Genomic DNA, 23,807 nt, shown 5'->3' with positions numbered 1-23,807 from the left:
GAAAATATGTTGGTTTCCCCACTTGGTGAATTTGGAAGAGATTCACTTGGTTCCCTTATAATTGTGAGTAGCTAATATACACAGTGACACTTTTATTTGTATTTTGGAGAAGCAATTAAATTTTAAAATTGGTTTTTTTTTGTGATCATGGTTCCTATGAACACTTGAGATAAGAATAAAATTTATTTTTACTACTTGGAACTTGATTTTCCATGGTTCTTAGAAATTAATAATGTATTTTAAATATGGAATTGATTACTCATTATGGTTTTCGTGACTAATCACCATTTGTTACAATGAACACAGAATGTAGACAATGGGTTGAGTACATGTAGTTCCTATAATGGCCATTTGTTACAATGGAGAGAGAATGTGACCTATGAGTTGAGTACCCATAACGAAGAGAGAAGAGAGCCTATGGTTTGAATATCCATAGTTTCCATAATCATCGACTGCTACAACGAAGAGAAAATGCAACCTATAATCTAAGTGATTGTTATCCTATAGTTATTGTTTGTCACAACAAAGAGATAATGCGGTTCATTATATAGTGTGGTAAGATAGAGGTAGGAAAATCCCTCAATGTATAAGATGTATGAAATTCAACCTATTCGATTGAGAGTTTTGTTTGTCATTTTGTATTGATATAGTTCTTTATGTGCAATATGCTATGAGTATGTGTTGTGTAATTTCATAGAAAGGATCTATTATTGATTACAAAGATTTTAGTTAATATTCAATGAATTCTAACGAGAATAAATATCAATTTTACAAAGTGAATTATGTTGTATTTACTTTTATTTAATTGTCAACACAAACTTTTATTTGAATGTAAAAACCCGTGCTATGTTTATTTTCTCCTTCTTGTTCACTTTGCTTATTATGCTCTCACAAAGTCTTTATAACTTATCCATTATTTCTTTTTTCTTTTCAGATGTACTAGTGATTGAGTAACAAACTTTGGGTTTGTTATTTTTCTCAGGAATTTGTTCATTTTTTCGGTAGGCTTCCATTGCATGCAATGAAGAGTATTATGGTGATTCCAATATAATGTAACTATAGGTATAAGGATAGAGATAAAGACACTTTCTTTATTTTGAGACGTAGGTGATCCTTACTTATGGACAAGATGACTATGTATTTTGATGTTTGAAAAGTTATGATAATTAATATGTATGATCTATATGATTCTTAAGTTGGATCTATATGATCTATATAATGTAGCTTGATTGAAGTAGTTGGATGTATTTATATCAAAGGCTTAAGTTGTGATGTGTGATCTTGACACAAATTAGTGAATAACTATAATAATAATATTATTATTATTATTATTATTATTATTATTATTATTAAATTAGTGAATGAAAATAAAATAAAAATCATTAACAACTTTATAACATAAGACAAATTAAATATGTTTTATAGTAGTTTTAACACAAATATGCCTTTTTTAAATCTTAATTTATTTTTTTTTGTAAGTTTTTATAAATTGGCCATTACTTAATAATGATCAGGGGTGTTCATGCTTTTAGTTTGATTATTTAAATAATAAGTTTATAACTAATAAATAAGTAGATTATAAGGGATTATAATAACTAGTTTTATGTATCTGATTATTGTTTTTAAAACTAATTATACAACCCGTTCTGGATAAATAAAATAAGTTATTCGAAATAATTATTTTTTAAATAAAAATAAATTATTTTAAATAACTATTTATATAAAACAAATTATAATTTTATAACTATTTTTATGTAATTATTAATTACCGTAGTTATTATTAGTTGTAGTTATTTTTTTCAAAACTAGGTTTCCCGAGTAGTCTTAGTAATGACGTGATATAGATAAGAACACATATAGATATAGATAGGAGTGTTTGTGGTTCAGTATGGTTTGATTTTTTATCAAAAAAATTACTTGAGTTAAACTTAAAATATATATGTGATTCAGTTTAGTTAAATTAAATCAAATTAAATTAATATTTTATTATTTGATTTTTTGTCTTTTGTTAAAATATTATTTTATTAAAATTCATATATTTTCTTTTTATATTTTAAATGATGATAATTAACAAAACTTATTATTATTATGTTAAATCTTTTACAATAAAAATTTGTAAAATTTCATATATTAAAAGAAATTAGTATGTATGGTATAAGTTTCTTATACATAATATTACAAAACATTATAAAATTTAAATGGTATATAATACTAAAATAATAAAATAATATAAGTATTAGTAAAGTATTTGGTTTTGGATGGATTTTTATTTTGAATTGGGTGAAGTCTCTCACCTATAAATAGATTTGATAGCTCCCAACTTTGAATCCTACCATAACCCAGAATGAGTTGGTCGAGTATAGCAACATGGGATTTTGCATATGAGAGGTAACAGGTTCGAATTCCCACTCATATGCTTGGGGAGAAAGGTCAAATCACATGTTTAAATTTCTATTCATTGTCCTTACTTTCTTGGATCCCTGTTTGTGAAGAAGCATCAGGGTCTTCCTTTCTTTATTTCTTTCGCTGATCGAATAAAATTTCCCCATTTGAAACCCCACAAGAGTGCAATTGACAAATAGCCACACAGAAAGATAGGGTTTTGAGATATTGCGAACGATGTTGAGACTGTTGGATGCACACTGTCACCTTCAGGACCCGAGAATCTTAAGCAAGGCACCCCATCTCATCAAAACCGCGCAAGACACCGGCGTCGCGTACTTCGCCGTTAACGGAGTTTCCGAACAAGACTGGCACTCCGTTAAGCAGTTGGCCGAAACATACCCTTCCGTCATTCCTTGCTTCGGTCTCCATCCTTGGTAATTGTTTTTGTTTCTTGGTTTCCTCAATTGAAATGACCTTATTTTGTGACGTTGTTGCAGGTTTGTTAAGGAACGGAGTCCCAATTGGTTTCAAACGTTGAAGGAATATTTTGATTCCACACCCTCTGCTGCAGTTGGAGAGGTAATTGCATGTTTATCGATGAAAATAGTTTCTTTAAATTAACATTTGATGTGTTTGAGCTTTTTGACTTTTCCTCAGATTGGTGTGGACAAAGGATCACACGGAAAGAAGATTGATTTTTCTGAGCAGGTATTAGCTTGTTATGTTATTTTTGTGGGCTATTATTGGGGGGTGTGTGAGTGAAAGATTAAATTTGGACTGTATAATCATACACAAGTGATTAAGATTTAATGTGATGTGATTACTTATAAAGTCACATGACTTTTTAAGATTAAATTTTAACTGTCCATGTTTGGTTATACAATCCAAATTTAATCTTCTCACTCTCACTCTCATATAAGATACTTTCCTCTCATATGATGTGTCCTCTCTCTCTATATATGCAGTTCTGCATGCAATTACTGTGTTGGAATTATGGGGTTTTAGGTGTTGAGGGAGAGAGTAGGGAGAATAATATTCTCTTGTGTATTGTGTTGTATTACAATATGATGCTATTGTTCATGAAACCTAACTCAATATGCCTTTTTATACTATTAACTAATCATAATCTTAACTAATAAGGAAACAAATCATAAGATATTAGGAAATTATGGAAACTAAGAAAATAGGAAAACTAGTTGTAAGAGATAATCTCTAGCATACCTTAAAGTATTCTATGATAAATCTATATATTATTGGATACTCTAAATAATTTAAAGATACTACTGTAATATAGAAAATGTATAAAATGCAATGTGATCCGCATAGGCAGATTTGCATATTTGCAGTAACTTCCAGGAAAGCTGAGTGTATGTGCCCTTTTCCTTTTCTTCCCCATGACTAAATATCCCCATCATTGATGCTGCCAATCCTTGGAAATTTAATTAAATTGACCAATACTGTGAGTACTTGACAGTGAAGTAGTTAAATAACACTTTTGCTTTATATTTTTGGGCAGATTCTCTATTTCAGTCGGCTAATTACTTTTTGAATTTTATTTTACAATATGTCAGGGCTAAATGTTTGGTTTTTCTTTATGAATCTAATCATTTCATATGAGCGTGACAAGATAAATTGCTTTAATATACTACTATTTTTCCACTATAATTCTCACATGTGTGAGATGTGATATGCTTGAAAATATTTATCATAAATAGTGGCTGAATTATTTAAGGTGCAGTTTGGTACATCTTGAGTTGTAATGGAGAGTATATATTGTCCGAGTTATTTAAGAGTTCATTGTAAGAATTTCAATATTTTGTACCATATATTGTAAAGAGCTTTTACACATAAATAAATTCGATTTCCATTTCCCAGTTTAAGCAAGAAGCAGTACATATAAAAGGTCTTACGATATAAATATCTACTTGTTTGGAGTATTTTGAAATGTAACCAATTACTTATCTAAGTACTCTCAAACACTGCAGTTCAAGGTTTGAAACCCACTGGATGCACCTTGTGATTTGAGCTAAGCCGATACCTGAGATAGTGGTTAGTCCCTCATCCTTTTGGTTTTGAGGGACACCTTATGGTTTTTCACAAAGAATAAAGTACTTAAACTCTGGCTAGGAATGAGTGGCCCTATTTTGTTGGTTAAAAAGCCTAAAGATGATTTTGGCATCTGTTTACAGTCTTGGTTCAGGTAGGAGAACCAAAAGCGCTGTATGTACATGAAATTAAACACCATTTTTTCTTAAGGAACATGGATTGAGATTCGAGAACAATCTTATTACTTAGCAAAGTGAGCTTAAAGTTAATGACCCTGACTAATTGTCTGTAAAGAAAACAATAAATTAAATTTCAAACTGAATTTGCTGCATAGACATAATTAGGAATTTTGGCAATTGTGGAACTTGCTGATCATTAGTGAGAGAGTGAAGGTCTTTCTTTAGAGCAAATTACAGCAATACCTCCTGAGGTTTCGTGTTATTACATAAGCACTCCTTGCTTTTTTTAACCATTACGTTCACCTCCCTTATAGAGGGTGTTAGTGTAATGTTTTGAAACATATAAGGGGGTGTTAGTGTAATGGTTTCAAACTTAAAGGGGGGTTAGTGTAGGAAAATCAAAAAGGATGGGTTGTGTGTAATTTGATAAAAGCCTTTTCTTTAAAGATGCTGAATTCTGAATATTTATGGTTGGTGCCATTTTTGTTAATCTCGGAGGCTTTGCTTCCTTAAGGATAAGCCAATTTTCAAAGGACTGTAAAGCATAGCACTTAGGCTTCAAAATGGGTCAAACTACAATTTCTCAATGAACATTTATTTTTCTTGATATAAAAGGTTATATTCTATATAAACTTTATCAAAATTTTGTTGTTTGTAATGCTGCCGTGCCTCTAATGTAGTACATCCAAAGGCTAAAGCCCAGTCCCATCTCCCATGTCTTCAGTTAAGAATGACATTTCACTGCCAGATTATCAAATAGAGCTCTGGCCTTATGGTATTTGTGGAAACTTGGATCTACCGAAAAGAAAATGATGCGACACTTTAGCTAAAATAAGAAACACATTGACCAATCATATATCAAGGACAGAAGATGACCATTTATGCAGAAGAATGCTACCTAGATTGTTGGCTGCTAATACATTAGGACATTTGTGCAGATTGAAGTATTGAGGCAGCAGCTTGAACTTGCAAAAGAGTTAAACAAACCAGCATCTGTTCATTGTGTTCGTGCTTTTGGTGATCTTCTTGAGCTAATGAAGTATGAATATGCATTCTTCTTTCTCTTCTTTCAATTGTTACTTTAAAAGATTGCTTAATAATAGTGATGATGGAATGTAAAATTTTCGAACTGCAAAAGTTCCTTTCCATACTGAGGTGATTGGAAAGAGAAAAATCATATTTTACTAAAGGACGTGTTCTGTAGGATACAGCTATTGGTGATGTTTTTATTTCTTACTAGATCTGAATGTGTATAGTCAAACTAGCAAAAATCACCCATCTCTTTGTTTTATTAAATTCAAACAGAAATTCAAATTCCTAACTAATCATGTTCTTTTATGTGACTTGACAATGACATACGCCCTATTGATAAGGTGGTTGCTGTCTATCAGAATCCAGAAACTATATAATTTCAATGAGGTCAAAGTCAAAGTATGCATTGTTGTTTCTGTAGACTTTGTCAAGTATGCAAGACTTCTAAATGATAGGAAGGTTTTCTATCTTTCGTACAAATGGAATTGTGATTTCCTGTGATTGCTTAATTTATTTTTCTTACTGTTTTGAATTGCTTTGATATATAGTTATAATGAACCAGTGCTTCTCAGATATAGTTGGATTTGATATTCATTTTAGTAAACTCTATTGGAGGATTTTCATCCTCAACATTCTCTTACACTGAAATGACTTCTAAAGTTGGCTTCATCATTCTACATTGTGATTTGGAGCTTCTCCGCTTCCTCCTTTTTTTTGTTTCTTGTTCCAAATTGCCTGAATTTCTAATATTTTGGTAGTGAAATCAGTTACCTAAGCCATGTGTTCAATTCACCAGATATAATCAGCTACATATTTTAACTGCTTGTATTTTTTCTTGTCAGTAGTAGTGTAGTACCACATGAAATTTAGTGATATTTGCAGTACTGTTAATTGGTGCATGTAACAATTCTTATCACTTGGTCTTATATCAACTGCTGAAAATAAGATGATTTGATATTGATAGATACACACCCATATAATTAAAGTTATCACTTCTATATTAGGGGTGTGTGTGTGTGTGTGTGAGAGAGAGAGAGAGAGAAAATTAAATGGCTATTAAAATCTGTAAACATTCCTGGGTATCACAATGTTTTGTCTGCCCTTACAAATTACTTCTGTATTAGAGCCTCAGATGTTTATAATACCAGAGGCTTTTTCCTGATGTTTGTAATTTGGCCTCCTTTTTTAGCATGGTTAGATGCTCAGATTCTCATTATCTAATGGAAAGCCATTCAATTAATGTTATGGTGTTGTTCTCATTTTTCATAATGAAGTGGCATCCCTGAAATTTCAGTCTAAGAAATTTCAATATTTTCAGGTTTTTGGGGCCTTTTCCTGCCGGTGTCATTCTTCATTCTTACCTAGGTTCTGCAGAGATGGTTCATGAATTTTCCAAGCTTGGTGCTTATTTTTCCTTCTCAGGATTTCTTATGTCACTAAAAGCAAGTAAAGCAAAGAAAATGCTGAAGATGGTGATTTTCATCACTCCTGATATATGATTAATGTTGAATGTAATTTTGTACTATATATTTCAAATCAGTGACATGCTTATTTTCTATTCTATTTAGGTCCCTCCTGATAGGATTTTGTTGGAGACAGATGCACCTGATGCACTACCAATGTCAAACATAGATTCTCTTTATTTTGTTGAAGGAGATACTTCTCTCACCGAAGAGCTTCTTGCCCAAACAACAACTTCATCAACTTCTGGTTCTTCCCTCGGTAATTCATCCCATGTCTTGGCAGATGCTTCGATGTTGCCAAAGGAAACACTCAATCATCCCGCAAACATTCATAATGTATGTAGCTCAAGTAACTGCCTCTATTGTCACCTTTGGTTTTCAAAAAAAGCATCTCTTATTATATGATTTCCTTGGAGATATATGTTAATATTTTCAATTGAAGACTCACATCTGATTCAGGTAGATAATTTCCCGTAACAACAGTTTAGGCAGAAGGGCTCAGTTAAAAAACAAATACAAGTTAAGAGGACCCAATTAAAAAAAAAGTTCAAGGACCTAATTAAAAATTATCAAGTAGTTCAAGGTCCTACATATTAATTTAATCATATTAAATTTATACAGTGACTTGCTTTGTTAGATTTACACTCTTCAATTCATTATACTTACAGGTACTTGATTATGTTGCATCTATGCTAGAAATTACGAAAGAAGAGCTTGCTGAATTAAGTTACCAGAATGCAGTCCGGTTATTATCCTATGAAGGTTCGAAAGTACTTCAAAAGTAGACAAAACAATTGCTTCTTGAAAGAGCTAGCTTGGCAAAGTTTACTTTGGGAAGTTCCAAATAGAATTTCGTCTAAGTACGAGCAGATAGATTACAGGAAGAGTTCGCTAACATGTATGATATATGTGGTAGTTATTGTATCCCTGCCAAAGTTTATTGCATTCCATATGCTCAATCCTCATTGGATATAGTAATTTTTCTTGTCTTATCTACTTTTAAACATTCAATGCAACAACCTTTTGATGTAGTTCTTTCTTATTTCAGAGATGGAAGGGTACACCAAATGAACCAATAGACGTACAAAATAACATGGCTTGCCATAACTACACGAATGCTATTTTGGAGGAAAAACTCATGAAGCGTTGCCTTTCCTTTCCTAAAAGAAGTGATTGCCAACACAAGTGTTGTATTCAACTCAAAATATAACTAGGTTCTCTAATTAAATGTAATATAAGGTATAACCTTGATCATTCTCCAAGGACACAAATGATTATTTCTAACTTAATTAAGAGGCACTAGGCTAGGGGTTATGTCCATCAATTGAATTAAAACTAAAAATCCAAAGGTTGAAGAAAATTTAGATCAATCAAAACATTAAGCTAGGTTGTCACTTGGAATTCAATAATAAAAAAATCAAACATTAAGTAGAAATGAACTTAAAATCTATATCACATTCCTTAATGACTACCTGTGTTGTACTGGTATTCAACAAGGTGGAGAAGAGAGTACCAGTGCTCTTAGGTTGGTCGCTAGCAAAGCATTGAAGGTAAGCACCTATGGAACGATTCATGACTTCCGTCTGACTGGATTTCCAAGTGATACGTTGTGGAGAACTCAGAGAAGTTCCTTGCAACCCTAAAAGCTCCCACCAAAACACACTAATGAAGACCTTGTCACAGTCAGTGACGATCAATGATTCAAGGAATGCCATTGAGGTGGGCAATCTCAACGAAGAACCTTGAGGCCACTCTTGTCGTAGTGAATGTAGTTGGTAACGCTATGAGGTGAGCATAGTGAAGATGGCTACTAAAGTAGGGTAGGATCGAGAAAGAGAATATGCAAAACTGTTGTCTCTACTCGGCCTATAGCATATTTCAAAGGTAATTAAATTCTTGGAGTTTGAAAGCCCATTTTTGTTGCTCTGGTGATTGAATTACTTGTGACATAAGTTCCATCAAATTCTTTTGATCTGTATGTGATAATCTTGAATTGATGCCCCACTAAATACTGCATCTAATTTTCGACAGATTTCGTGATAGCAAACATCGCTTGTTGTATTCTATTGCATATTATTATTATTTTTTTTATTGAGGAGCGCAAGAGGGTGCCCATTTTGAGTGAGGACAACACCAATAGCCACTCTAAATGCATCTATTTTGATCTCAAAGGGCAATTCAAAGTTAGGCAACATGAGCACTGGAGTAGTCGTGATAGCATTTTTTAACTTACAAAAGCATAACTTGTGTCTAAACTCCAAACAAAAGTAGATGAGGAACAAAGCATATCAGTGAGTGACACAGGTGATGTGTAATGCCATATGAAGCAGCAATTGAATCCTGTCAAATCGAGGAACCTATGGAGAGTGGAGAGAGATTGTGGTGGAGGCCAATCCTAGATGGCTCTTGTCTTTTTTTGGATCGGGTTGGCTGAAATTATATGGCCTAAGTAATTAATTGAGGGCTAGGCAAAGTTGCACTCAGAACCATTAGGCCTTATCATAAAATTGATTTTCTAAAAGCAACAGCTAAAAATAAATGTAATCAGATTTGGACTAGTCATTGACTCGATTGAGATACTAAATCATATGTCGATCTAGTGAGTCACTAGTTGATTCGCATAACTCATCTATATTAAAGGTAAATCTAAATGATTTCATAACATGTTAATTTGTACACTTAAAGATTTAAAGTTTAACAAAATTTAACATATTTAAAAATATAATTATAAACTTATTTAAAAATTGGGCAACATATTTTTTTTAGAATTAAGCATACACATACAAACATAATTAAATAATCTATTTACTAAAACTATGTTGTTGCAAGGGTAGCAAATATAAAAACAAATTCAATTAAGTCAACAAACTTTTGCAAAACCTCTTTTATATAGACAATATAAATTTTCCATTCATCCCATTATTGCTATGTTAATAAATAATCATTTTTTAAACCAATAAGTCTACTAGATGAGATATGGTATATAACAATATAAGCCAAGGGTAAGAAGCCAAATTAGAAGTGACAATAGTTTTATCATCTCAAATTTCAAGATGCGATTATGATTGGTAAAAACAAACAAATCTATAAATAACGCAAGTGTAAAATATAAATTGAATTTTCTTATATGAGTGATGTTGTCCCGTTGTAAAAACAATAAAAATTATTTTTTAAAAAAAATAGCATGATTTGTTGAGTCAACTGGGTCACACTAGATTAATTAGTTGTGTGACCATTCTATTTAGAGGCTCAGGCCGATTAGGTGACCAGTTCTTGAGTCAACACATCCAGCCCGAATCGAGTTTGATAACACTAATAAAAATAAGCAATGAGTGAGGTGACACTATGAATCTCTCATAATGCCCTTTTGCCTTACCAATTCCTCATCCACTTTTATTTAGACCATTTTTATGCAAATTTGTTTTTATTTTTTTTAGCTTAAAATATATTTTTAATTCCTAATAAATATTTAATTTTTGTGTTTATTTCTTAATAATTTTTTTTTATTGAGTCCTTAATAAAATAACAATTTTATTTTTTGTCCTTGATATTATTTTTAGTTTTTAATAAATTAGTAATTTTTTTTAGTCCCTAATAAATTTTATTTATTTATAGTAGTCCATTTGAAAAGGGATTAATAAAAAATGAATAAAATTTATTAGGGACTAAAAACAATATCAAACATAAAAAATAAAATTATTATTTTATCAGGAACTCAATATAATTTTTTTTATTAAAGACCCAAAACGAAATTCACTTATTTATCAAGAACAAAACATGTTTTAACCCTTTTTATGATATCCTTATTATTTTTTACTAATAACTATAATATCCTCACTTTCCCAAGTTAATATTCTTTTACTGTAATAAAATTATCACAATTGCTCTTATTAAATTATTTAATATATAAATAATGAAAATAATAAATAAAAATATTATATAACTCTTTGATCATCTTCAAAAACTTATATAAATATTTTTGAGAATATAAATGATCCATAAAACAAACTTTATTTATAATAACTAAGTATGATAATTCTCGGCATGAAAAAACATCTTCCCTCGCCACAAATTATATTTGAGGCAAGGCGAACATGGCCCACCACGGAATTCAGTGTTTATCTTACAAAGGAATCATCTTAAATAAATGTCTTATCCAAGGAATTGGATTGTATATTCCCTTTCTTTTCTTTTTTGTTATATGCAACGAAGTCCTACCTATTCTCTCTCTCTTTTTTTTTTTTGGTGCTGAAGCACCTATTCTGTGTTGCTGCTACTAGTCTACAATGAATATGTAAAAAGTGAAGATGACAGGGAAAAAACTTTTGTATGGTTTCTAACGTTCAAGATTTACTAAAACATAGTTGTAAAGAAAAAGAATAAAATGAGAGAGGAAAGAATATATACCTCTCCTCACTAGTGAGATGATGACTAATTGGTTTTGAAATTATATTCGGCAATATAGTGGCAGAATATTCTCATAAAGTCAGAACCACACACTGAATCTAAACTTCAAATTATAAGATTGTATTTGAAATTAAGATGATTTAAAAATGAATTCTCACGTATGAAAAAAATAAGTTATTATATATTATTCAACATTTTTACACTTTTGGCGGCTTGTCCAATTTTGGCAGATAAATTATCTTTAGAGCATGCATTTGCTTTGATTTTTCTATGTTTAGAATGGTATTCTTTACTTAATGGGTTTGATGAGATGCTTGTAGCTAGGGATGGGATAAACTTTTGTTTTATATTTTAATATAATTTCTTGCTTTAGATTTTCTCTACCTTCATACTTCCAAAAGGAATGGAAGGATAATAAAGCAGCAACTGTAACTGAACTCTTTAGCTTTCTTAGCTTAATGCGTTTGTTTTTATTTATGTTTTCTTTCTTTTGTTGATTACTTCAATTGTGGAAACCAAGGATAGAACTGTCTCAGTAGCTTCTGCATTTAGTCACCACAGGAGGGTAATGCTTTTGCGTAGTTCAGATTTTTGCAATGTTTTCTTATTAGTTATCCATGGATGATTATATTTCTTGATATTCTGTTGAGGTCAATCATTTGTAAATTATTTCAAAAATTGATGGCAAACATTAAAGATTCTTTGTAGTAGATGGAAACTCCTGGCGAAATCATTGTAAATTTTTGGAATCAAGAACTGGTATTTATTTGCTTTCTTTTTTTAGTTGTATTTTCATTTGAGAAATTCATTGAGTACGTGCATCTATGAAATTGAGTTATGTACTTTTCTGATGATTAAGTGAATATATATATATATATATATATATAGTTTTTGACTTTTCAATCAAATAATATAAAAAAGTTCAACTGGTATGGTCATATATTTATAAAAAGACAATGTTAACGTGGTATGTGTGTTGTGGCGGCTTAAGTTGGTCAAATCTAATTAGTCTCATTTGAAACTGACGCTATCAGATTTAGCTTCTAGGGTTTTATCATCTAGGAAAATCAACACATGTCTAAGGCTTTTGTATTAAAATGGAGTAATTTTTTAAATAATTACCAAAGTGAATAGATTTTAAGAAAATTACAGGAACATGAATAAGTCATGTTTTAAAATATTAATTTGTCTTATTTATTTTTTTAAGTAACATCTGTTTTAAAAACTGACTTTCTAAATTTTTGTTTTTTGTTTTCATTACTGAAGTCGTGCTATAATATATTACTTTCAGATTTTTTCAAGAATTGCCATTTACACCTACGATTTTTACTGATCCCCTTTTTCATTTTGTTTTTCCAATGTACCCTCAACTAGAAATTAAGAGTCAGATATTATTTGAATAATATTCTATTCCGATAAATTTTTGAAGTTGTATTTCTTAGGTTCTATTGGTTAGTGTTTCATTTTATAGTTATTATTTAAATGTAATGGAATGAGTGAATCAATTTCAAATAAGTCTAAAAGATGTTGATTATATCGAATCAAAAGATATAATTATAGTAATTATTTATTTAGGAAAAATATGTAAAATAACATGTAGCATTTTATTTTCTTCTCGTGCTTAATTAGTTAATTTATGTTGTTTAAGTTATATATGATTTCACTAATTTAAAATAACTTTAAAAAATGACTTAATTAACCATGGTCCCGTAATTTTCTCAAAATCTATCCTTTGGGTGATTGTTTCAAAAAATTGTCCCATTTTAATACAAAAGCCCATGACTGATGCTTATCTGCGTTATAGAGTCAGCTTTCATATAGAATCGGCTTTTTTCGGACGCTAATTACGTTTTTTCTTATGACATGTGCCCAAAATACATCTTTGTAGGGGAAAGAAAATTTCCTAAAGTGACAAATCACAATCTACGATAGCTCAAACTCAAACCATAAAACACTAAATGGAAATGACTAAGCCTTAATATTTCTCAGTTAGAATGTATGGCACTAATTTTTTTTGTCATTTATTAATGGTTTGGTGTTGGATTATCCTTAATTAAAATATTTTTTATTTAATGAAAATGAATCTACTAATATAGACATGGTAAGTTGATATTAAAATTAACATGATACAATAAACTAATAGATAATTCTATATCAGCGTAGAAATTTAATATATAATATTAATTTTATTATAGTATATTCTATCGTTATTGTTTAATTCGTTAGACGAAAACATATTGTTATCGTAATCCAACATTTATAGTTTTATACTAATAGTTTAATTTTTATTAAATAAATCTTTAATATTTAGTAGTGTGGTAAAATCTAACGCACATAGTGTATAAAAGTACATATATATTTGTAAAAAAAGAAAACCTACATAAGTTTAAAAATTTCAGATTTCACCACGGTGTTAAGTTGTAATGAAGTTCATGAACCTATCAAAAGTAAATATGAAATTTAACATATATAGGGTTAGAGACGAAATGGATCATATTTCATAAGACTTGAAACTTGTTTCGCAAATCAATATGTTTGTAAGATGATATTGAAACATATATAACTGACAGAAGAAATATGTACGTTCTCGTCAATATCTTAAGGAATCTGATCCGTACCTTCATTTTTCTCGTATCTTGCACTCAATGACTTTAGCATATATTTTGTTCATTCATATCATTTGAATCACTTTTTTTTTTGTCAGCATCCTTTGAACCACTTGTAAAAAGGTTCCTGATCTTTTTAGGATCATTTTCTACATCCACACCAATCCAAAAGCAACTTGAACCCACCTTATATACGTTGAAAGCTACGTGATAAGATATAGTTCACGAAAACTCTACATTAACCCTTTCGTATTCAAAATATATGTATTGTTCTTGATAGTTTATGATTCCCATAGAATTTTCCACCCGAAAAGTAAAGATATAACCCTAAAATTAATATGCATTACAAGTACATATCAAATCATATAATAGATCCTAGTCATATTAAAAACAGAAGTATAGTAAGCAAAAGTATAAATATTGTATCACTTATCTTGAGCTATGCGCAAGTTGTTTTCCACTTTAATATCTATAACATCGTTAGCGAAAAAAAATCTACAACATTTTTCAACTAATAATACAAATAAGAAAAGTGAACCAAAATGCTTCGGTTCCATTTATGTGTATATTAGATGACCTGTTGCATTGCTACCACTAAGCTAGCAATTTATTTCAATATAGGTCGAGTTTAAGTTGAAAAACACTGTCTAACTACAGAGTGGGCGATTGCCAATATTTCCAAAACCCTCAAGGAAACTTGCTACTTTAGCTTTTTTTATAATATAAAATAATTTTTAAGGTTTAAATATGTTTTTTTTTCTATAAAATTTGATTTTTTTTTTAAATTTTAGACTTTTGAAATTTTTTTAAGTCTCTATAATAACAACATTAACAATTTATTAACTTGTCACGTCATTCAAGAGCCTAAGAGACTATCACATGTAATTTGAGTTTTTAAATCTTTCATCAGCTAATCTGAATCATAAGCTATTTTGAGCATATGAGAATTTAAAAATACATTTTTTTAGAATATAATGATAATTTTACTTGAAAACAAGGAATAAGACAAAAAAGTCTTTAAAAGACTAAAATAAAAGCAAAAACTTATAAGTCTTTTTTAACTAAAATTTTTTAAAAACACATTCAAAAGTCCCTTATTTTATAAAGATCAAAAACTTATTTAAGTCTTATTATTAACATAGCCTTCTTCCACCACAACCAGATTCTCTCTGGATGTTAAAATAGACAGCAGCAACTGGCAATCCAAGATTGTAAAGTTCAGCAAATTCTCTAGTAATGAAATTTTGGCGCCATCCTGGTGCATACACTGTCTCTCTACCCTGTTGACGAAATAACACAAAGACTATACGATGGATCCCCATCATGGGTCGTGGATTTTCATATGTTACAACCTCATGACCTGTGCCAACAATGCATATTAGTCATTATAATTAATTTATATCCACGAAAGAAATAATAATATTATAATATATTTAAGTCTAGACAATCTATTAATGTTTAGATCTATATGGTTACTACAATTGTCCCTAATAGATTTGAATAAATTAGAAATTATAAGATTGATTTAGTGGTTGAAAAAAAAAATTAAGTTCTAATCTTTCCTATTAATGTTTTAACGTAACTAACAATTAACTTTGTAGATAAAAAGAATAGACTTGAATAACCTATGTGTGGAAAAAGTCTTCAACATTTTGGAAAGAAACATTATTTAATTTCTTTTTAAAATGTAGAAGGCTTTTGGTCTGGTCTCATTTACGATTGTGGTTTCATCATGACCGTCCTAAGAAACTGCAGATAATGTGATCGCAATTGTATCATAATGCAGTCTTGAATGATGTTAAGATTGCTGACCTTGGTGAGTAGGTTGATGGGGGTGTGGAAAGTGAAAGTTGAAATGAAGGTCTTTTTTCACTTAGAAAGAAAATATGTTTGTCCTGAATCCTGATGCTGAATTTATTAAATTATATATGTTGCTCACTTTTGGTCATGTTTGGAAATGGAGTTTAGACAAATCTGATTGTTATTCTACTAAGTCACCTTATCAATTTTTGCTAAAACAGTATTCAAATTTGCATCAACAAGTTATGAAGCTTTTTCTATGAAATTCTTCAACTCTGTAGATCCTATATGAAGGTTTTAGTGTTATCTTGCCATGTGATTTTGGAGAGGTGGCCAACAAATTAAAGTTAATCTATTCAATAGGAATATTCTCCTTTAGTCACAACAGTTGCTTTGTGACTTTCTTCTTGAATAAATGAATCTTCTCTTCTTTTTCGCATGTTGATGAACATTAACAATTTGGAGAAATTAAACAAGACTTGAATGGTTTTATATATGGTTCATACTTTGGCTGATTTCTCCAACTACTTTATATTTTTAATCTTTTAAGGTAAAACATGTTGTTAAATATTATTGTAAATATGACTTAATGTAGTCTTAGCTCTTAACTATCAATTTTTTTATTTTGTCACTTACTGATAATATGTACTATGTATCTATGTCAGCAAAAAAAAGTGATATATATGTATCTGTCACATTACATATTATTTTAGAATAGCTTTTGACCTGACAAATATAGATGTATGCCACATAATCACAAGGTAATGACAAGAACCATTCTAAAACATTTAAAACTTATGAAGTTAGAACCAATAAAAACTTTTTTGAAACATCAAAATCAAAATTAATTTTCAATATTGAGTGTGTGCCAGAAAAGTCGAGGCATAGTTTTCTTTTCTAGAGGTGCACATTCCTCCCTTACATTGCTTGAACCAACTATGTATCTCGATCTATTATGTTAGCCACCAAATGAATTAAAACTACTTTATATATATCTATGGCGAAAGGGGAATTCCTATTTCATATCCAAATTAAATTCACAGGCAAACGTAAACCAGGAGAACGAAACCAATTAAAATTAGCTATGATTCTAATACAATAATAATATATATTGGATATTTTTGGGGTGTACATATTATTAACCAAATAATTTATTCTTTTCCTTTAATCAAACCTTTTGACTTTGATATAATTAAATAAAAATAATAAATCTAACAACTATCCATATGAATTTAAGACATAACAAAATGTTCAATTAACAAGAATATTCTGTATATCAAAAACAAAAAATAAATAAATTCAATACTTTTTAATTTGGACCACATAAATATTCTCATAAACACGGACATCATATGTATATGTTAGAAAAAAGACGTACTACTTCAAACGACAAAAGATAAACTCCAGTAAGATAAAAGTTGATGGAACCTTGTAGAATATCCATAGTTTAATTGCCATCCAGTATATATTCTCAGTAAATTAATTATTAATGATGTTGGTTTCGATTCTTATCATATATCCACTTGCCTTTGATTCCAAAACTTACGAGTTATAGGCATCCAGTGTTCAATGAAATTTCTAAGATCTTCATCAAGTAAAATAAATAATAATGATTTTGAAAAAATTGAGTTCCTATATCAGTGTAATATATTATGGTTTGCATATTAATTAGGTTTAAGCACAGAAAAAAATAAGGTTTTAAAAAGGAATGAACATCATACATACCGAAAGTAGGCCCCGTTGTTGCTGGAATGTCAGTTACTAACCTGATACATTGAGAGAGGAGTGTTATAATATTATTGCAACATTATGCTAGAAAAATTCATAAATGTATAGTTCAATTCATGTGTACGAATATATTCATGACATTTGGAACCACATTAATTATTTGGCTCACCAATGGAGGTATTCTCTGAAATTGGGATCACTTGGGCTAGGTGCATCAGGATCAACCGCGATCTATCAATGAGAGAAATGAAATCAAGTTGTATTAAGCTAGAAACTACTATTCATTGTGACGTTTGCATGTCTTTTTTGCTTAAAGAAGATAGACAATATATACTTAACACTTTTATTAATGATCGATATTGCAACCACTACTTCAACTTAAAATCACAAGAGTAATTGGACATAATTAATTTGTTACCAAAGTGTAGAAGTTCCTGAAATCATCACCACCGATATTTATTCTTGGTTGGTTGACAACTTGTGAGGGTTTGAATTCACATCCATTGCTGACATCTTTGTTATTGTAGGTGACCCTCATAGGAATAGAACATTCAAAAGGGTCCAATACATCCCCAATCACACGCCCAACAACTAGAGGGTCCCTACTTCCACGAGGCATGATCAATAAGGAGACAGTGGAAACTACTTTACAATTGGTTTTCTTATGCTTTGTTATGACACCAACTATGATGAGGTCGTCTCTATTTATACCCGAGTCAATAGCCTTGAATCGCTTGTGCTTGTCGCTTTCAAAATTTAAGAGATTCTGGACCTACATATATATGCATGAGAAAAGAAGGTGAGTTTCTGCATGACCCACAAAATTTGAAGGGTTAATTTAGTGACTTCCACTGTGGACCCATAGGTTAAATGGTTCACGGGTGAACCATGAAGTTTTTATAGGTAATTGAAATGGTTTATCAATGAACAATGACCTCATGACTGTTGGATATATATAATTTTAATGGTTAAGATTTGAAGTGTATAAAATTGTAAGGTGTTCAAATATTACCCAAATTTATATACATAAATATATCGAACCAATCGTGTGGTCACATGTATGTGACACAAATTAAAAGAAAAAAATATCCACAGTTACAGTAACTTTAAATAGATTCCATTCCATATCAATGCATATTTTAGAGCCACCTTTATATATGCCTCGTGCATGTCGTTCTAGCATTCATAATTATTACCCCATAGACATTTAGCTTTCCCTCTCAAGAATCATTTTGACTTTACAATGGTTCAACTTTTGTGGTTTGATATTTCTTTGTGCAGATTTTCAATAACCCTCCAATATTACCCGAATAGAAATTTCGGTGAGCTATTAGATCGTAGATGAATATTCTCACCTTAATTTCTAATCTAAAAAGTAGAAACATCATTAGTTTTCTAAGAATGATATATTCTCCTCACTGTGGACAACAAATATCTAGCTGCACTTTTAATTTCATCACTTTGGCTTCGTGTTTCATGTGTGGCTGCCTCAAACCATCAAAGGATCTATATCTTGTGGTTTCCTACCATGAAGAGGAATGAAAGAAAAGAAAAGGTTTAAATTGATCCTTGAAAGCACCCATTAATTAGGGACATTAAAAGAATCTTTGTTAAGATGTTTGTTAAAGTCTAAGTGGGAATGCGAAATTTTATATTAAATAAAAATTGATCCTTGAAAGCACCCATTAATTAGGGACATTAAAAGAATCTTTGTTAAGATGTTTGTTAAAGTCTAAGTGGGAATGCGAAATTTTATATTAAATAAAAATTGACAAATTGAATAACATACAAGTAAAAAGGATGTACAAACCTTTTCTCTTATTGGATTGAATGTGATGTTAGTTAAATTTATGTGTGATGTGTTCCTAACTCATTAGTATAGATATCTCTCAATGTTTTATCCATCGAATTCACAACAATTATTTTATACATGGATGAAGATAATAAACAACAAAAGAATCCCGTAAAAAAAAATAGACCACCGTGACAATAATATATGCAGGACTTATAAGAGTTATAATAAATAAAGAATATTTTCATTTCCATATGATTTTCGTGTACAAACAAATGTTTGTGGTTATAAAAAAAGTGCGTTAGTCAAAAGCTTTCAAATTAGTTTTTAGCTTATTTCATTTGCTTAAAAACTCATTTGATTAAAGTAGATTTAATTGATTAATTAATAAATTTTAGCTTCTTATGGTCTACTATATGTGAATGAGATGAACTCCTCAGCACATTCAGAGTTAGAAGGTCGGAAAGGTGCAACTCCTTCTAAAACGAATTCGTTCTAAATATAATTTGTCTCGGAGGAAGGTGCTAAATGATTCTGCTGGTATGCTTTGTTTATTATGTGAAGATCATGTTGAAACTTCTCCACATTTATTTTGTCACTGTCAATTTGTTGTTCGAGTTTGGTATACACAATTTTTAATTTTGGCTGGGTGTTGAGTTTGCATTCCCATAAGACCTTTGGCAACTCTTTTTTCTGTTTACTTCTTTGGGGGATTGGGGGGTATAGGAAGAGGAAAAATATTTCGTCTAACTTCTTCTTTTAGAGAGAAAATAAGTTAAGAAAAAACTACATTAAACGCATTTTTTATATAACAATAAAAAATACACACTCTTTACATAATATTTAAACTTATAATTGTTTGTTTTTTATTTTGAGCTTAATGGATATATAATGTTAGAGTATAAGATTTTCCACTATATAACTTTTTGGTAATTATTATCAAAAGTTAATAAATTTATCATATATAATGGTTAATAATTAAATAACAGTATGTAATTAAAAAAAAAACTTTACAATGTCAGCACATATCTCTTTTTCCTTTTATGTTTAATTTTTAATCTTATTGTCTTATTGCAACTTCTTCTTTTATGTCATTCTACTTTGTTTTACACTAATAAACATATTTTTAATCCATAAAAAAAAAATTTAACACCTTTTATTTAAATCATTTAGCTTATAATTTTTTAACTACATTACTAACTATTGATAGCATTAGTTAGGATACATCTACTATGGTAAAATAGGCTATCGAGAAGTTGCATATAATTAGTTTTTGATACATGTATTAAAAGTAATACATATATAATTAAATGTCATAATGTATCATCTTGTGTCTAGTTTTTATCATAGAAAATATTAAATTTTGATAAGATATGCCATTTATTTCATACTTCTATTTATAAATAAAATAAATGAATAATTTTTAATATAAAAATAATGTAAAATTATGACATGAAAAGATGACGTGGGCAACAAATTCCAACACCACTCACTTATTCCATATAGCATACCAGTCCAAAATATTGGCCAATAGGTCACACTATGTCTATGTTCGGTTCGGAAAAAAATATACTGCGGTTGTATCTCTCTTCTACATGGTTGTCGAGAAAGAGCCTTTTCACAAGAGAATTTTTCTATACATTGACTTTTTTTTATGTTTTTATCGCCAAGAAAGAGATTCTTGGACCAACATTTGTAGCAGTCTTTAATTACTATTTTATGTGTAATGTTATATAACTTTATTTATTTATTCAAGAAAGTCTAACTTTATTTCTAGTTAATTTAAACAATTAGCTAACAACTTCAAGTAAAGTCTACAATGAAATTATAAATCCTTTTTTTGTAACGATTATATATATATATATATATATATATATATATATATATTACTATTATGAATTCTTAATTTAGTTTAAGGTTAATTATTGCAACTATAAAGGCTAATTAGTTGAGTTAAATTGGTTGATAAAAAAATATGAACCTTTGAACAAACATTATATCTCTTGTTTGTTGGTCACCAAATGTAAATTTTTACAATGAAAATGAATCACGGTGGAACATCTTATACTATTTAGATAAATGGTTGGCTCGAATTGAAAATTAAAATATAGTTTCTTGTAATATATACTTTTGTTCTCAACAACATTTATTGGCTATAAATTCTTCTTTGCATAGTGACCTCGGTTGGGTTATCCCCTTTGGTTCCTCCAATTGCTATGTAGAAATGAGGAATCTAAAATGAAGATTAATTGTGAAAGAGACTTGAATGGGAATCATTTGTGAACATATATATCGTTCACCATCACCCTTAGCTTTTTTTTTCCTCCAATCTGTGGAAGAACGGGAGAGCATTGGATTCAAAATCATATTCGAATTTTGGAAAGCAAATTAGCTTTAGTGGACCCCCAACACCAACAACTCATTTTAGAATACAGATCATCTGATGTTTCGAAAGAAATTGAAAGTAGAGACTTATCGATCTAACCATTTCTATTTATTGAAGTATTAAACTATGTTTAGCATTAATATTTTACCACACACTGTAGTAATGTTTAAGAGTCACGTTTTTTTTATATTTTTTTTCTTAACTAAAATATTTTGGGTTGGAAGTCATGACTATTATTTTAGAGGTATTGAAATTTATTTTAGGAATTAACCGATTGTCATTCATCTTAATTGCACATTTCTACTTCTTCTTACCCAGTTTGTAAGTAGAGGAGAACAAATAAGATAAAAGCCCATATTTAAACTATACTTCCTAACTGAATAACAAGTCTTTTCAGAAGCAGTAGATTGAGAGGCTTTGGCAGAATTGATCGAACTTTTTGCTCTCTGGCTTATAAAAAATGTTTTTCGTACACACAAACTTAAATATCAAACCTTTGACAATATAATTAAGAGACAAGATTTTTCACTAATCTATACCTTTAAAATATGATAAAAATGAGTAAAATAGTATTACTTTAATATTTGAAATTCATATTATCAATTAATTTAACTGTTGATAGTGCATGGGAGTAGATTCATTAATGGCTAATTACAAAAGTATAATAGCTTCTACCTAACTACAGGAGCATCCTCTTCCTGATTATAACCCTTAGTCAGGTGTCTTCCTATTTTCTAAATGATGCTCGATATTCATCAGCTTATTCTTAAATTCACTTTCTGCTTATAATTTGATGACCATTGGGTTTGGACACTAATTCTCAAGCATAATTTATTTTAAACTGATTTAGCTCATCTTGCTTTGCAAGTTGCCAATACTCATCAATTACATCTATGGTTTTTGGTTCTACTAGAGAAACAAATTAAAGGTCATTGTATTGCATATGTTCCTAATAGACTGACGAGTTGGTACCTTTTTTTGTGATGTCATGCACCTATCACATTATTTAAGGGATGATCCTTTAAGGTCTTCCACTCTTTAGGTAGTTTCATTATTTTGGCTTTTATGTTTAGCTTTATCTACCTTCTCTTCTATGGAGATCCCTTTCCTTTTAGTATAAGTCTCCCAATAAATCTGCAGCACTATCAACAATGTCCTTTCCTGCCTCTTGGGGGTTAGACTTATCAAACATGAGCAGGTTCTTAAACAATTGATGTCCTTCTATTGTATACTTTATAAGTCTTAATTACTATGACTTGCATTTCCTAAAAAGATTGTGTCATTGACTTTTGCATTAAATTTGTCTAAATTATCCTTTTCATTGTATAACACAAATTAAACATTTACATCCAAAGACACTTAAATGGGATATTCAATTTTCTTCTTTTATAAAGTTTATATGGGATTTTCTTTAGAATTGATCTTATCAAAAGTATATATATTCAAAACATAACAAATTATACTTACAACATGCGTGTGAGTGTTATCATCAAAATTAAAATTTAACCTTCAAACTTTTTCAACTGTGTAGTACAATGCATCCTACACACTTTACCAAACCACCAAACCAAATAAGTTGGTATTTGCATGCCCTCTATTGTGATATCCTGCCAGCCTCGCGTGTGACAGAGCCTATAAATGACAAGCTATCTCCCAAAAACCATTTCCATCTCCTGTATTAAGTTTTACATAAAGAATCTAAATTGTAAACAACAACCCACCAAAACTACAAACTAATCTATGCAATACCATATTAGCATATGACATTTCTAAAATTCTTTCTAGAGAGCACTAAAATAAATATCATTTATCTATCTTTAGGTATCAGAGATAGTGATGCCATATTATTTTTTTATATTTTTTTAGGGATGAAAACTAAATTAATAATTTGTTTTACAGATACAAAAAAGAAAATTGTTTCATTTTAATTATAGGAACTAAAAATAATTATTTTAAATTGTAAAAGGATAAAATCAAAAGTTT

General features: G+C 29.8%; 2 protein-coding genes across 9 annotated transcripts; one reads left to right on the top strand and one right to left on the bottom strand.

Moving 5' to 3' along the window:
* Nucleotides 1-2,308: 2,308 nt before the first annotated feature.
* On the top strand, nt 2,309-9,063 carry LOC100815482 (uncharacterized metal-dependent hydrolase YabD). 8 transcript variants are annotated; one of them, XR_418869.4, is made up of 9 exons: nt 2,309-2,819; nt 2,883-2,964; nt 3,043-3,093; nt 5,549-5,649; nt 6,961-7,114; nt 7,211-7,441; nt 7,802-8,003; nt 8,154-8,344; nt 8,603-9,063. XR_418869.4 is itself a non-coding variant. In XM_006599361.4 (7 exons), exons 1-7 carry the CDS (start codon nt 2,620-2,622, stop codon nt 7,829-7,831), a joined length of 849 nt encoding a protein of 282 aa, XP_006599424.1. In that variant the 5' UTR covers nt 2,309-2,619; the 3' UTR covers nt 7,832-8,359. The 8 variants fall into 8 exon arrangements, 2 of the variants coding, with proteins under 2 accessions (XP_006599424.1, XP_003548050.1); XR_418866.4 differs by having other exon boundaries at nt 2,311-2,819; nt 7,774-8,003; XR_005889055.1 differs by having other exon boundaries at nt 2,311-2,819; nt 7,774-8,079.
* Nucleotides 9,064-15,180: 6,117 nt separating this feature from the next.
* Nucleotides 15,181-18,325, bottom strand: FT2B (protein FLOWERING LOCUS T-like). Its single transcript, NM_001289356.2, has 4 exons — nt 18,065-18,325; nt 17,816-17,877; nt 17,644-17,684; nt 15,181-15,478 (listed from the first exon to the last, which is right to left on the bottom strand). Exons 1-4 carry the CDS (start codon nt 18,263-18,265, stop codon nt 15,252-15,254), a joined length of 531 nt encoding a protein of 176 aa, NP_001276285.1. The 5' UTR covers nt 18,266-18,325; the 3' UTR covers nt 15,181-15,251.
* Nucleotides 18,326-23,807: the final 5,482 nt, after the last annotated feature.

The sequence above is a fragment of the Glycine max genome, chromosome 16, assembly GCF_000004515.6.
Source record: "Glycine max cultivar Williams 82 chromosome 16, Glycine_max_v4.0, whole genome shotgun sequence".
Classification (NCBI taxonomy): Eukaryota; Viridiplantae; Streptophyta; class Magnoliopsida; order Fabales; family Fabaceae; genus Glycine; species Glycine max.
This window is presented reverse-complemented; position numbering and strand designations above follow the sequence as displayed.